General features: G+C 45.2%; 1 protein-coding gene and 2 non-coding genes across 4 annotated transcripts in view; 2 read left to right on the forward strand and 1 right to left on the reverse strand.

The window, feature by feature from the left end:
- Positions 1 to 1,417, reverse strand: part of LOC106610472 (E3 ubiquitin-protein ligase DTX4) — a 31,220-nt gene extending 29,803 nt beyond the window's left edge. Inside the window, exon 1 of one of the 2 annotated variants that reach the window (XM_045722954.1) lies at positions 1,104 to 1,417. In XM_045722954.1, coding sequence (XP_045578910.1) covers positions 1,104 to 1,189 — 86 coding nt within the window. In that variant the 5' untranslated portion in view covers positions 1,190 to 1,417. Of the gene's footprint in view, positions 1 to 55; positions 906 to 1,103 lie in introns of those variants that run through there. The other variant, XM_045722955.1, reaches the window with a different exon arrangement.
- A 1,253-nt stretch (positions 1,418 to 2,670) lies between these two features.
- On the forward strand, positions 2,671 to 2,743 carry trnat-ugu (transfer RNA threonine (anticodon UGU)). Its single transcript has one exon. It is a non-coding gene; the product is annotated as a tRNA-Thr (tRNA).
- A 630-nt stretch (positions 2,744 to 3,373) lies between these two features.
- Positions 3,374 to 3,446, forward strand: trnak-uuu (transfer RNA lysine (anticodon UUU)). The gene has a single exon. It is a non-coding gene; the product is annotated as a tRNA-Lys (tRNA).
- Positions 3,447 to 14,350: the final 10,904 nt, after the last annotated feature.

Raw genomic sequence — 14,350 nt, forward strand, 5'->3', positions numbered from 1 at the left:
AGTTATATCTACACACAAATACAGGTCTCTCTAAATGAACAAAGAGGGATCTTACATTTAGTCGGCCGGCGGCGTGCTAATGTGAAGGAGCGCAGCATCTGGGCACAAATATCCGTGTCACTTTCATGGTCGAACACGGAGAAATCTTATTTTATACCCTGTTGTTATGCCTTCATAAACTGTGGACGGGCAAAGAAACGGAGAGAGTGCTGTTGTTATTCTCGTTGAAAGCCTTGATTTTCTGTCACGTTCTAGCATAAAGAAACAAAATGTGTCCGACTGAATCTTATAAATCCCTTTGCCAGAGTCACTGTTGCGCAAGTGGCGAGACCCAGCTCCACTTCTTGAGTGACGAGAGAAAGGAGCTCCTTTCCAGTCGTTGGGGCGTAGTGTGTCGAACTGTTCCAAAGTGACATCCAACACCACACTCGTAATAGACCTACCTACCAATACCAGTGACTCCCTGATCGAGCTTTCACAAGTCTTTGAAACCGGCTGGACAGGTATATGCTACGCAGAGAGAACGGATTGGGTGTACAGTTTCATTCAGTACAATACAATTTCATTCAGTACGATTTTTTGGGGGGATGAAGCATGCCACAACATGTTTGTGGGCGGTTACTCAGCTCTTTGTGATCATTGGCTAATCATCGTGTCGTTTACTCTAGAAACAGTATAGTCGCCCTATTGAACATGTTTATTACATATCATTACTGTAACTATGCATCTTCCCTCGGGTGGGAGACGGGCTACATTAGGCTACAAGTAAACAAACCAATTGTATCAATTGAACTGGCGCACGTCAATTACTGTACACAACTACCAAGGCTAAGCACAAGAAAGAAACCATTCAATAAGAAAACGTTTTTTTTAATCTATATAGGTTTTTATAGCCTCTCTATTGACTTGTCCAAGTTCAGAGAAAGGCAAGTTGTTATGATAGACGTTATTATGATGTATTGTGACCATGGAACATTTGGAACGCAATTTTACGCACGGACTAGTCCCTTTTTATAAACACAATCAAAAACGCAAACAACAAATGCAGCATTTTATTGGTATTTGAAAAATCACATCTATTGGCCTATTCACTAGTTACTTACGTTCGTTGCGTTGGAGGCTTGGTTTTAGAAATGGGTTCAAAACCAAGACTAACTATCCGTCCGTCTTCCACACGCATGTTTCTCATTTACAATCCTCAAGTGGTTAGTGATGCAAAAAAATATGCCTTTTCATAAATCCATAAAATTCAATTAAATTCCTGCGTGTATTTATCGGATATCGAATACGAGTTCCATGGTGGAATTGATTCAGTATTCCAAAGCAAATATTGGACATATTTTACGTCCTCTGGCTAACCATACGTATCCGTCTCTGTATCCTTAAACTGAATATGTCCCATTCCGGAGGCTGGTACCTCCGTTCTATTTCTATACCACGCCCAAAGCCATAGGGGGCTGTCTATAGCAAGCCAGTCATGTGCATTGAATTCCCAAAGTAGTAGTACGCCACTGGTGCAGATCCGCCCTTAAGTTATCCCAAATTGTAAATGCATAGGCAAACACAAAAATAGCAATGTGTATAGTGCTTTACAGGCTATGCCAACTACAGTTTTTTTTATTTGTGTGCACATTCTGTGTTAGTTGCAGTGTTATTTTACCTATATATAGCCTCGTTATTGTTTTTTTTTTTTTGTGTGGTTAATGTTTTACTTAATATTGTTTAGTAAATATTTTCTTAACTCTATTTACTTAAAACTCCATTATTGGTTAAGGGCTTGTAAGTAAGCGTTTCACGGTAACCTGTTGTATTCAAAAGCACGAGTAAAGTAGTAAATGCTGGTCTGGACTGTGAATATGTATATAGTCTATACTTAAGCAATAAGGCCTAAGGGGGTGTGCTATATGGCCAAAATACCATGGCTTAGGGCTGTTATTAACATGACGCGACGCGGAGTGCCTGGATACTGCCCTTAGCCGTAGTATATTGGCCATATAGCACAAACCCCCGAGGTGCCGTATTGCTATTATAAACTAGTTACTAAAGTATTTAGAGCAGTACAAATAAATGTTTATAAGGTATGTTATAAACTGGGTGGTTCGAGCCCTGAATGCTGATTGGCTGACAGCCGTGGTATATCAGACCATATACCATGGATATGACAAAACGTTTATTTTTACTGCTCTAATTAACCAGTTTATAATAAGGCACCTCTGGGGTTTGTGGTATATGGCCAATATACCACAGCTAAGGGCTGTACCACGGTTAAGGGGTGTATCCAGGCACTCTGCGTTGCATTGTACAGGGGACAGCGGATATTGGCCATATACCACACCCCCTCGGGCCTTATTGCTGAATTATCCACTTGAGCGCAACAAATGACAGGCTACAAACAACTTCTGAACGGCTTGTTGACAAATGCAGTTCTTTGCCCCCATCTAGTGGTTGAAGTTGAAAACACATTGCAAGTCAGAATGCAGGATATTGTTGTTGTCTTTATAGTGTTGATTTAAAATACTGACATAGAGATGTCTTTACAATACAATCAAATCGATCAATTTAGGCCTTTGCAAGCAACCATATATGTTTTCAGAACGTTTATAGGGCTCTGATGAAAAACTATCCAGGCCACACTCAAAAACAGATTGCGTTTCAGGCTCAACAGAACAGGGCTCCATAGCTCAGGGGTTAGAGCACTGGTCTTGTAAACCAGGGGTCGCGAGTTCAAATCTCGCTGGGGCCTGTACATTTTTTAATTTTCCCCCTTCATCTGATCAACACACGTCGTTCATTTACGTTCTAAACTTGGACAAGACAAAAAAAATGACACTAATGCATTAGTCTCAGTTTTTTTCTCCCTTTCACGTTAATGACGTTAATAAATGACGAATGTTGATCAGAGGAAAACAATGAATTGCCAATAAATGGAGATGAAAGGAACAACACAGAGGCTGACAATAGCTTTTCCGTGCATGTTAACACTTACAAATGGCCAATTGTGTATCTTTGCACCGGTAGGTTATTATTATTAATACGTACACATTGCCAATAGTGTATCTTTGCACCGGTGCTAGGTTAGCTGACCACAGAATGAAATGGAACACTAGCGAGCTATGATGTAGCTACAGTAGCTAGCTAAGTTAACGTTAAAATAACCAAAGATACGATAACAGTCCCTATTCACCTGTGTTACGTTACAGTAACGTTAGCTATGTGGTTGAAAAGTGCCCCCTAGCTCTTGAGCTGAGCAACACAGAAACAATGCCCAGTCATCGGCAACAGTAGCGAACGGCCTGCTTTCCTAACAAGTTGAGACGTGAGCTACTTACTACTTTTTAAAATCAAAATATTTCCACATTCACTGTCACTAAGAGCCCGGATAGCTCAGTCGGTAGAGCATCAGACTTTTAATCTGAGGGTCCAGGGTTCAAGTCCCTGTTCGGGCGGTGTTTTTTATTTTTTTTTTTTTTACCGCTTTTCTTCCTCATCTGCCTAGAACGAACGTTAACGAATATTATTATCAGCGTCCATAGCTTCTAAGACTGAGGTTAGTTGGAATCATGTTGCGAAATACATGCGCATACAACATCTGGTGTCTGGCTTGTTACGTCTAGCTAGCTGACAAACCCATCAAAACCATATTTTCAAGAAGAGAAGGATGCTTTTTAATACACTGTTTTGTTTTGTACGCTTTGTACAAAATAATAAAACGCAGAACCACAGGATGTTTCTTAACATAACTCTTTATTAACTAGTTACAACTCCATGTTAGCCTATCTCCAACCACGATCAACTGCCCACGACCCAACCGTCTGGGTGGTCCCAACCAATCACCGCACAGTATGACACGGCGGCAAAATGCATCCAACCATAACTCAGCATGTATTCACATATGAATATTACATCCCCCTTCTTTTAAACAAAATACAAATGTTTTACATATTCTAAGCTTTTCTTTTGGATACATGCTCTGTAGTTTGAACTCAAGGTAAGTAACCATTTATATTGCATACTACACCAACTGAATCAACATAGACTCTGAAACAATGATCCAACATACTGTTACTTTTCAAACAAGGGATTCTCAGCTACTCAGCTTCACTGTAGAAATTACATCTTAACATTTCAAACAAATACAATACCAAAGCATGTCAAGTCAACTTTCAATAACAAGTTTACAGTCTGGAACTCTTTTAGGGCAGCGATCCGCCTACACCCTTTGACATTTCATAGGTCGAGGACAGCTCTGGGCTTGACCTCTCTTCCTGACCTTGTGCGATATGATGTTGAGCATGCTTCTGTGTCAGTCAACAGCTCTTGTGGTGTTGCAGGTAAGTGTGGTGTATGTTGTGCTGTGTGTGTGTTTAGTCCATCACGTTCTCTTTCAGGGGAACAGTTCATCTCATCAGTGTGTTGTTCTTTTGTGTTCAGTAAGTGACGACGATTGCGGCGGTACACTGCTCCTTCTGCTGTGCGGACGTGATATGAACGTTCAGTGTCAGCTGGCTGGATGACGACTGCTGGTTTCCAGAGGCCATGCTCCTGGATTCTAACTGACTCTCCGCCGATCAGTGGTGGCAGTGGTCTAGCTGACCTGTCGTAGTATCGCTTTTGTTGTTGTTGTCTCTGTGCACGTTTTTCATGCATTTCCTTGTAGCTGACGACCTCAGGTTGCAGCTGCTGGTTGGTGCTGGGAAGGGTTGAGCGAAGTCTGCGGCTCATCAACAGCTGGGCTGGTGATTTGAAATTGTCAACTGGAGTGTTGCGGTATTCAAGGAGACTGAGGTAGGGGTCTCTCTTGTCTGCTTTTGCTTTGTCCATGAGTGATTTAGCAATCTGCACAGATTTTTCAGCAAGGCCATTACTTTGAGGGTAATGTGGGCTTGTGGTGACATGTGTGAACTCCCATGCTTTTGTGAAGGATTCAAACTCATTTGATTTGTAACAGGGCCCATTGTCAGATATTAAAGTCTCTACAATGCCATGCCTGGCGAAGGCTGCTTTCAGCTTGTGTATCACAGCTGCAGATGTGGTGCTGTGAAGCTTGTCGAGTTCGAAGTATCTGCTGTAGTAGTCCACTGTTACGATGTAGTCCTCGTTGTTCCAGGTGAACAGATCGGTTGCCACAACCTGCCAGGGTCGGTCTGGGATACAGTGAGGTAACATTGGCTCTTTGGTGTTTGAGGGGCGTCTTTCAAGACAGATGGTGCATCTACCAACAATGTCCTCTATTTGTTTGCACATTCCAGGCCAAAACAAAATGTCCCGTGCTCTCTGTTTGCACTTTTCCATGCCCATGTGTCCAGCATGGATCTTTGTCAAAATCTCTTCTCTGAGACTGGTAGGAATAATGATTTTCTCTCCTTTGAAAATGATTCCGTTGATCTGTGATAGTTCATCACGATGGTTCCAGAATTCTGAGACGCTCTGAGGGCATTTTCTCCTCTCCTCAGGCCATCCATCCTGTATGACTTTCCTCAGCTGTGTGAGTTGTGAGTCCTTGTCTGTTTCAGCTTGGATCTCCTTCAGTTTCGTGTCACTAACTGGTAAGTTGCTGTACACAGTGTGCACTTGCATGTCCATGCCCTCACTGAGGCTGCTGTCCTTGTAGGTAAGAAACTTCCTGGAGAGTGTGTCTGCGACAGGGATGTCTTTGCCTGGACGGTGAGGGATTGTGAAGTCGTATTTTTGTAGTTGAAGGATCATTCTCTGTAGCCTTGGCGGGGCTGCAGCTAGTGGTTTCCTCATGATTGACTCAAGGGGCTTGTGGTCGGATTCCACAATGACTTGTCGTCCATATACGTACTGATGGAAACGTTTACATCCGAACAGAATGGCATAGAGCTCCTTTTCGATTTGGGCGTAGTTGATTTCACAGTCTGTGAGAGATTTGGAAGCGTAGCCGATGGGCTTTCCTTCTTGCAGTAGCACTGCACCTAGTCCATACTTCGACGCGTCCACTTGGAGTCTGAGCTCTTTGTTTGGGTCGTAGTAGGCAAGGATTGGTCCTGGTTCTCTCGTGATCAAGTCTTTCACATTCTGGAAAGCAATGTCGTGTTGCTTGTCCCAAAGAAACTCACTGGACTGCTTTAGCAGTTGACGCAGGGGTGCATTAGCATTGGAGAGGCTGGGTGCGAACTTGGCTAAGTAGTTGACCATGCCAAGCACTGTTTCCAGCTCTGCACGGTTCTTTGGTGGCTCCATTTCTTTTATGGCTGAGATCTTCTGTGGATCTGGCTTGATTCCATTCGCTGTGAGAAGATGTCCGAAGTAGCTGACCTCTGTAGCGCTGACTGTGCTCTTCTCGGGGTTGAGCCGGACTCCTCTCTCGCGGGACCTTTGCAGCATCGCGCGGAGGTTTCGGTCGTGCTCCTCTTTGGTTCGACCATAAACAAGGATGTCGTCCACAATTGCCACAACTCCGTCGAGGCCTTCATATACTTCGTCAATCTTTCGCTGAAACTCGTCTTGGGCTGAGATAATCCCAAAAGGCAGGCGACGGAACCTGTAGCATCCAAACGGTGTGTTGAATGTTGTGAGCTTAGATGACTCTTCTGTGAGCTTGATAGCCCAGTAGCCTGATCTAGCGTCCATGACACTGAAGTAGCGTGCTCCCGCTAGCTTGTGCGTGATACCATCTAGCGTCGGTAAAGGGTAATGGGGCCGTTTGATAGCCTTGTTCAAGTCTCTTGGGTCGAGGCATACTCGGAGCTTGCCTGTGCGTGGTTTCTCCACCACCACTAACGCGTTTACCCAGTCAGTCGGTTCTGTAACCTTGGTGACTATGTCAGATTGCTCCATGCTCTCCAACTCTTTCTTCAGACGGGCACGGAGAGCAAGGGGAATCTTTCTCGGTGGGTAGACCACAGGGGTTGCGTCTGGGTCAAGGTGAATGGTACATTCTCCTGGGAATAATCCTATTCCTGTAAAGACATCAGCAAACTCCTCCAGTACATTTTCTGTCTCTACTGGTGCTGTTACTGATAAAACTAGCTTGATGAGGTCCATGTCTAAACATGCTTTAAGACCTAGCACTGCAGGTGCTCTAGTGTCAACAACGTAAAAGTCCAACATCATGTCACTTTCTTTGTATTTGCATTTGAAAGTGCATGTGCCTTTTACTGGGAGCTGTTCACCACCATAACCAGTCAGTCTGCGCATGGTGGGCTGTAGCTCGCACTCAGATGTCAAGCTGCGGTATTTATTCAGAGGAATAATGTTTACTTGTGCACCAGTGTCTAGTTTGAACTTTAGCTTTGTGCCTTGTGTTCCTATCTCAATGTCAGCAAAGGCTTGCTCTGTCTCTGATATGTGACTTTTCTGTGTCACTGAATCAATAAACAGTTCATCATCATTTGACTCTTTGATTGACATTTCATCTTCACTCACTGTGTGTACTGTTTTTCCACGGTAAGCTCTGCACACTTTTGCAAAGTGATTCCATTTACCACATTTAGTACACTGTTTGCCTTTAGCTGGGCAATTTCCTTGTTCGCCATGCACTTTGTATCCACAATATCCACATGTTTTGGGGCGTTTTGAGTCTGTGTCGCTCTGTTTTGGAGTTATGTCTCTCTCCGTTCTGAAACGCGCTCTCTGTGCACCGGAGGTGTGCTTTGATGTCTGCCTGACTGCGTGCACTGCTTGTTCACGTGATGCGCTCGTGCTGCCGCGCGAAATGGTTTTCATCTGAGCCTGTGCTAGCTCGTGAGATCTGGCTATGTCGATAGCTTTGTCCAGCGTTAGCTCAGACCCAACATTCAAAAGTTTCTCTCTCACTCGCGGTGAGTGTATTCCAAATACAATACGGTCCCTGACCATCTCATCCTTGTTTGCATAATCACAGTCTTTCACAAGCAGACGCAGCTCAGTCACAAACTGTTCAAAAGACTCGCTAGCTCCCTGTACTTTCTCATGGAATTTGTACCTATCGAAAATTGTATTAGTCTTCGGCACAACATATGCTTCAAAACGATCGTAGTATGTTTTCAGTACCTTTGATTCAGCCTCGGTAAGTGTCCATGTGTTGTAAATATCTCTCCCTTTTTCACCGATCCAGAGGAGCAGGTAGCTACATTTTTCCTCTTCTCCTCTTTCCTTCAGGGGACCCGTGAACATTAGCTCCACATGCTGTTTGTACTTACGCCATGCATCGGGTAAGTTTGTAGACTCCCAGTCCATTCGAGGTGAAGGAACTCCAGAAAAATCCATCTTTTAAGACCATTTACTCTGACACCATGTTTTGTTTTGTACGCTTTGTACAAAATAATAAAACGCAGAACCACAGGATGTTTCTTAACATAACTCTTTATTAACTAGTTACAACTCCATGTTAGCCTATCTCCAACCACGATCAACTGCCCACGACCCAACCGTCTGGGTGGTCCCAACCAATCACCGCACAGTATGACACGGCGGCAAAATGCATCCAACCATAACTCAGCATGTATTCACATATGAATATTACATACACAATGCAATTATGTGTGATATTTAACAATATTTCAAATAAGTGAACTGAAATTAAGAAAGCTAGCTAGCTAGCTAGCCAACCACATTTTCCAACCGAGCTAGCGATCGAGCTAGCGAACACGGACTGGGCTCGCCCGTGCTCTCTAGTTAGCTAACGATAGCTAGTTGTATTGGATAGCTGCAAACAAGTCTGATACGTTGTGTGACATTATAGTAACAGTATATTAACGCAATAATTACACCTAAATTGTCGACTTCTCTTATAACTTACACGAGGGCCAGTGGTTTAGTTGGTGTGAGCCGACAATAGACAATGGACCTGATCGGACAGCTCAGAGCTTCTGCTCCTTTCTGTCCATAAAAACAAATGGATTGGTGTGTGTCAGCTCAGGGATTCAATCTTGCAAGCTTTCGGTTACTAGTCCAACACTCGAACCACTAGGCTACCCTGCCGCTGCCATTACTCAAATTGACTGGCCATCTCAGTGAAAAATATGATTTGACATTTGTTTGTTTAGATTTGTTTGTTTATTATCGTATAATTTTATTTGTAAAAGTAATATAAACACAGCACATTTTATATGACCACATTTTTATTTTTAAACACAACATATTGAATTATTGAACAATTACACATTATTGAACAATTCCATTTTATTTCTTTTCTTTTTAACTAGTAAACCTACACATTCTGAACAATTATAGTTTTAAGCAGTGTATTACTGCATGGTCGGAACTAGAAGCACAAGCATTTCGCTACACTTGCATTAACACCTGCTAACCATGTGTATGTGACAAATACATTTGATTTGATAGTTAGTTAACATGCTACCTAACTGATCAACAATTATAGGTACAGGCTAATAACAAGGTATATATGCTATCTCATTGAACAAGCAACTTAACTCAAATAATGATGTATGCGCTAGGCATCTCTCCAGCTCTCTCCGGGTTGTTGTGCTGCTTGGCTGGCTAGCTGCTCAATGGTTTCCTCCACATATTGCCACTGTTTTCGCACACACTGCAGTACACACTGCCACCATCAGCTGTGTGTCTCTGCCAGTTCCAGAAAGTCCACTACTTGCATACGTACCGTAAATATGATGAATCATAGATTGGCAAGGAAATCCTCTTCATCTTCACTGTCCAACTGCATTGTCACGGAGCTGGAACCAGCAGTAGAGGATGGAGCGGCCTTAAAGCTGTATGCTGCTGTGGTACCAAACTGCTGCAGAACTTCACTTGGTAGTTTATGCTGGTAACAGGTATCACCAGCCAGCTTCAGTCCATACTGCACCAGGAGTATGGAGTTGAGAGTGTGCAGTGACATTCTATTTCTTAACTTTGACTTGACCGCACTCATTTAGCTGAACAGCCGTTCAACCTCTGTATTTGAGTGTGGCAAGGAGAGGGCAGCGAATGCAGCTTTGCACAGTTCTTCAAATGGATTTGACCCGGAAGAGTCCGTGTAGTTATTGACTTCACTCCAAAACTCGACTATATTTTCAGTTGAGTCCCACCTAAACAGATGGATGTTTCTCCATTGGAAAACAATTTTATCAATTGTTTGGGTCTGGTATCCCAGTAGCTCAGCTACTTTAATAATTTCAGTTTCCTTAACACTGAACAAGGCCATGTTTCGCAAGGCTTCAAGGTTGTCTGGGAGCCTTGCTTGCAGCTCCTTGCTTAAAGCAACAACGTAGTTGATGCACTGTCTCTGAATTACCTCTTTGTCCTCTGGCGCAAGACTGAGTTGGTACACCGTGCTCTCGAAAAGGTACCGAAGGTATGGGGATGGACTGAGATGTCCATCAATGGCATCCTTCAGCACATACATTTTTGCCATAGGGTTGACTACTCTGCTGCAAATTGATGTTAAGAGATGTACTAGATTGTCCAAAAGCTTGACAGGATCTGTTTGCTCTCCCTCAAATGACTTCACTGCAACTTGTACTTTGGACAGGGTTGATTTCAAGAATGTCAGGTAGACATAGTTGGTCTTGTCCATGTACATGGCGTGGAGCACATCCGCCACGTAGCAATGCTCACTGGCTTTTGTCAACACAAAGTGGAGTTTCCGTTCTTCCCACTGGCTCAATATACGAGTTACCGCAGGCTCAATCGATAGCCAACGTGTGGCACACACTTTGGTGATCTGCAGGGGTTTCTGGCCACAATTAATCTTGGCATACACTGCCTTGTACGCCTCGCGCCGTTTTGGGGAAATGGAAAACCAGTTGTAGGTTTCCCTGATTAAGTATTCAACACTCCTAGGGATGGATTCTTTGGATGCTGCACTGACAGCCAATTGTAAAGAATGGCACACACAGCGGATGAATACCAAATTGGGCAATGCACATTCTTCCTTTAAAATCATGTGCACCCCGTTGTGCACCCCAGTCATCACAGACGCATTATCAGTGCCAATACCCTGAAGATTCTCTTTTTTAAAGTTACACTTCTCAAGAAACTCAACTACCGCCTTTGCTATTGATCTGGCCTCGCCCCCCTCCAATTCAACCAGCCCAAGAAATGTGGACACAACGGTTCTTTTTTTAGCACTGAAATACCGAATCACCACACCCAGGTATTTCGAGACACTGACATCAGTGGACTCATCCAAAAGGAGACTGAACTTCTCATCCCCCACATCTGATGTTACCCTTTTGAGAAAATAAGGAGCCAGTACTCCCCTAATCATTTCTGTGCACATGGTGCAGTGCATTTGGAAGTTTGTTGCTGCCACAGAATCTGAAAAGGCAGCTTTGCAAGCCATACCTAAATGGTCGCATGCTAGCAGCGAACAATGCTCTGCAGTGGCCATTGCCATAGTAGCTTCTGCGCTTTTGCAGTTATCCACTTTCTTAACCAACTGTGGTAATGTTGACTGCGTTGTGGGGTTGTAAGGTTTTGATTTATTAATATGCTTTGCTGTACCACAATGTTTTTTGATGTCATACATTTTTGCAAGCATATCTGATTTGCAATACTCACAGTATGCCCGACAATCATCCCCAATTACTGGCTTCAGCCACCCTTTAAATTCAGGTACAGACTCCCACTCTTTTCTGTACTTCTGGCTGTACAATTTTGATTGAGAGATGTTGATTGATGTTGTAAGTTCTGTTCAAGATCAAACATTTGTGACCAACTGTATTCATTGGGTTTGTCTCGTCAAACGTATACTACTGCTGCTGCAGTCAGCCAACAATGATTTGCAATTTGCTGAAATTGCTGCTGGCCTGCTGCTGCCTGTGCACGAGCTGAGCGCCTGCTGCTGACGTCACTCACAATGCACTTTTGCAGCCAGGCACGTGTGTTGTGACTGAGTGTGTGACAGAGAAAATCGTTTTTGTGTCATTTAGAGGGAAAATGTGCGCATTTTAGCATTTGAGTCACTTTTCAAAAGTTGCTAAAAGTTCCAAATACATTTTTTAAAGTAGCTAAATTTGTTGCTAGGTGCTGTTTGAAAAAAAAGTTGCCAGGGTACTCTGAAAAGTTGCTAAATCTAGCAACAAAATTGCTAAGTTGGCATCACTGGGTGGAAGAGGCAGGGCAGGCCAGGAGCAAGGAAGGAGGGTGTCACGTCCTGACCATAGTAAGTTGTTATTTTCTATGGTAGAGTAGGTCAGGGCGTGACAGGGGGTGTTTGTCTGTTTTTCTATTTCTATGTTCAGTTTCTAGTTTTGTATTTCTGTGTTGGTTTTTGTTTGGCATGACATCCAATTAGAGGCAGCTGGTTGTCATTGTCTCTAATTGGAGGTCCTATTTAAGTTGACGTTTGTCACACCTGTGTTTGTGGGTGATTATCTTTTGAGTAGTGTGCTTTCCCCTAACTGCGTCACGGTTTGTTGTTTTTGTATTTTCAAGTATTTAAGTGTATTGCATTCAGTTTCACGTTAAATAAAATATGTGGAACATACGAACACGCTGCATTTTGGTCCGATCCTTCAAACAGCCGTGACAGAATCACCCACCAACAAAGGACCAAGCAGCGTGGAATGGAGCAGCTGGAAAAATGGACTTGGGAGGAGATATTAGACGGGAAATGACCCTGGAGGCAGGCTGGGGAGTATAGCCGTCCGAAGGAGGAGATTGAGGCAGCGAGAGCGGAGCGGCGATACTATGAGGTGCTATATCCACCCAGAGGCAAGTGCGAGAGGCAGCCCACAATTTTTTATTGGGGGGGGGGGGCACACGGTGAGTTGGGCAGAGTCAGGGTGGAGTCCTGAGCCAACTTCCCGTGCTTACTGTGGGGAGCAAGTGACGGGGCAGGCACTGTGTTGTGCGGTGATGCGCACTGTGTTGTCAGGGCGCACTCACAGGCCGGTGCGATCTGTGCCCGCACCCTGCAGTTGTCGAGCTGAGTTGAGCATCCAGCCAGGGCGGGTTGTGCAAGCCGTACGCTCCAGACCTCCAGTGCACATCCGCGGCCTAGTACGTCCTGTGCCTGCTCCTCGCACTCTCCCTCCAGTGCGCCTCCATAGTCCAGTACGTCCTGTGCCTGCTCCTCGCACTCTCCTTTCAGTGCGCATCCATAACCCGGTACAGCCAGTGCCTGCTGTGAGCACTCGGCCCTTAGTGCGCCTCCCCAGTCTGGTGAGACCGATTCCTGTTCCTCACACTCTCCCTCCAGTGCGCCTCCATAGCCCAGAACGTCCTGTGCCTGCTCCTCGCACTCTCCCTCCAGTGCGCCTCCATAGCCCAGAACGTCCTGTGCCTGCTCCTCGCACTCTCCCTCCAGTGCGCCTCCAAAGCCCAGTACGTCCTGTGCCTGCGCGCCGCACTTGCCCTGAGGTGCGTGTTACTAGCCTGGCGCCTCCTATGCCAGCTCCACGCATCAGGCCTCCAGTGCTCCTGCCCAGTCCGGGGTGTCCTGTTCCTGCTCCCCGCACTCGACCTGAGGTGCGTGTTCACCAGTCTGGCGCCACCTATGCCAGTCCCACGCATCGGACCTCCAGTGCGCATCCCTAGTCCGGAGCCTCCAGCAACGCTCCTCAGCCCGGAGCCTCCAGCGACGCTCCTCAGCCTGGAGCCCTCAGCGGTGGTCTGCAGCCAAGAGCCTCCAGCAACGCTCCTCAGCCCGGAGCCTCCAGCGACGCTCCTCAGCCCCGAGCCTCCAGCGACGGTCCGCAGCAGAGAGCCTTCAGCGGCGGTCCGCAGCCCAGAGCCTTCAGCGGCGGCCTTTAGCCCAGAGTCTTCAGCGGCGGTTGGCAGTCCGAAGCCTCCGGCGATGATCCATGGTCTGGTTCCTCCAGACATACAGAAGCGGGGGGATCAGTGGGCGGTGGGGGTACTACGTCCGGAACCAGAGCCGCCGCCATAGACATTAGTCACCCACCCTACCCTCCCTTTGTTTTTTTTTGTTTTTGGGGGGGGTTTGTTGTTTGGGGTTTTGTTGTTGTTGTTTTTTGTAGATGCGGTCGGAGTCCGCACATTTGGGGGGGGTACTGTCCACTGGGTGGAAGAGGCAGGGCAGGCCAGGAGCAAGGAAGGAGGGTGTCACGTCCTGACCATAGTAAGTTGTTATTTTCTATGGTAGAGTAGGTCAGGGCGTGACAGGGGGTGTTTGTCTGTTTTTCTATTTCTATGTTCAGTTTCTAGTTTTGTATTTCTATATTGGTTTTTGTTTGGCATGACCTCCAATTAGAGGCAGACGGTTGTCGTTGTCTCTAATTTGAGGTCATATTTAAGTTGATGTTTGTCCCACCTGTGTTTGTGGGTGATTATCTTTTGAGTAGTGCGCTTTCCTCTCTGCGTCACGGTTTGTTGTTTTGTATTTAAGTGTATTGCATTCAGTTTCACGTTAAATAAAATATGTGGAACTACAAACACGCTGCATTTTGGTCCAATCCTTCAAACAGCCGTGACAGAGGGT

The sequence above is a fragment of the Salmo salar genome, chromosome ssa08, assembly GCF_905237065.1.
Source record: "Salmo salar chromosome ssa08, Ssal_v3.1, whole genome shotgun sequence".
Lineage (NCBI taxonomy): Eukaryota > Metazoa > Chordata > Actinopteri > Salmoniformes > Salmonidae > Salmo > Salmo salar.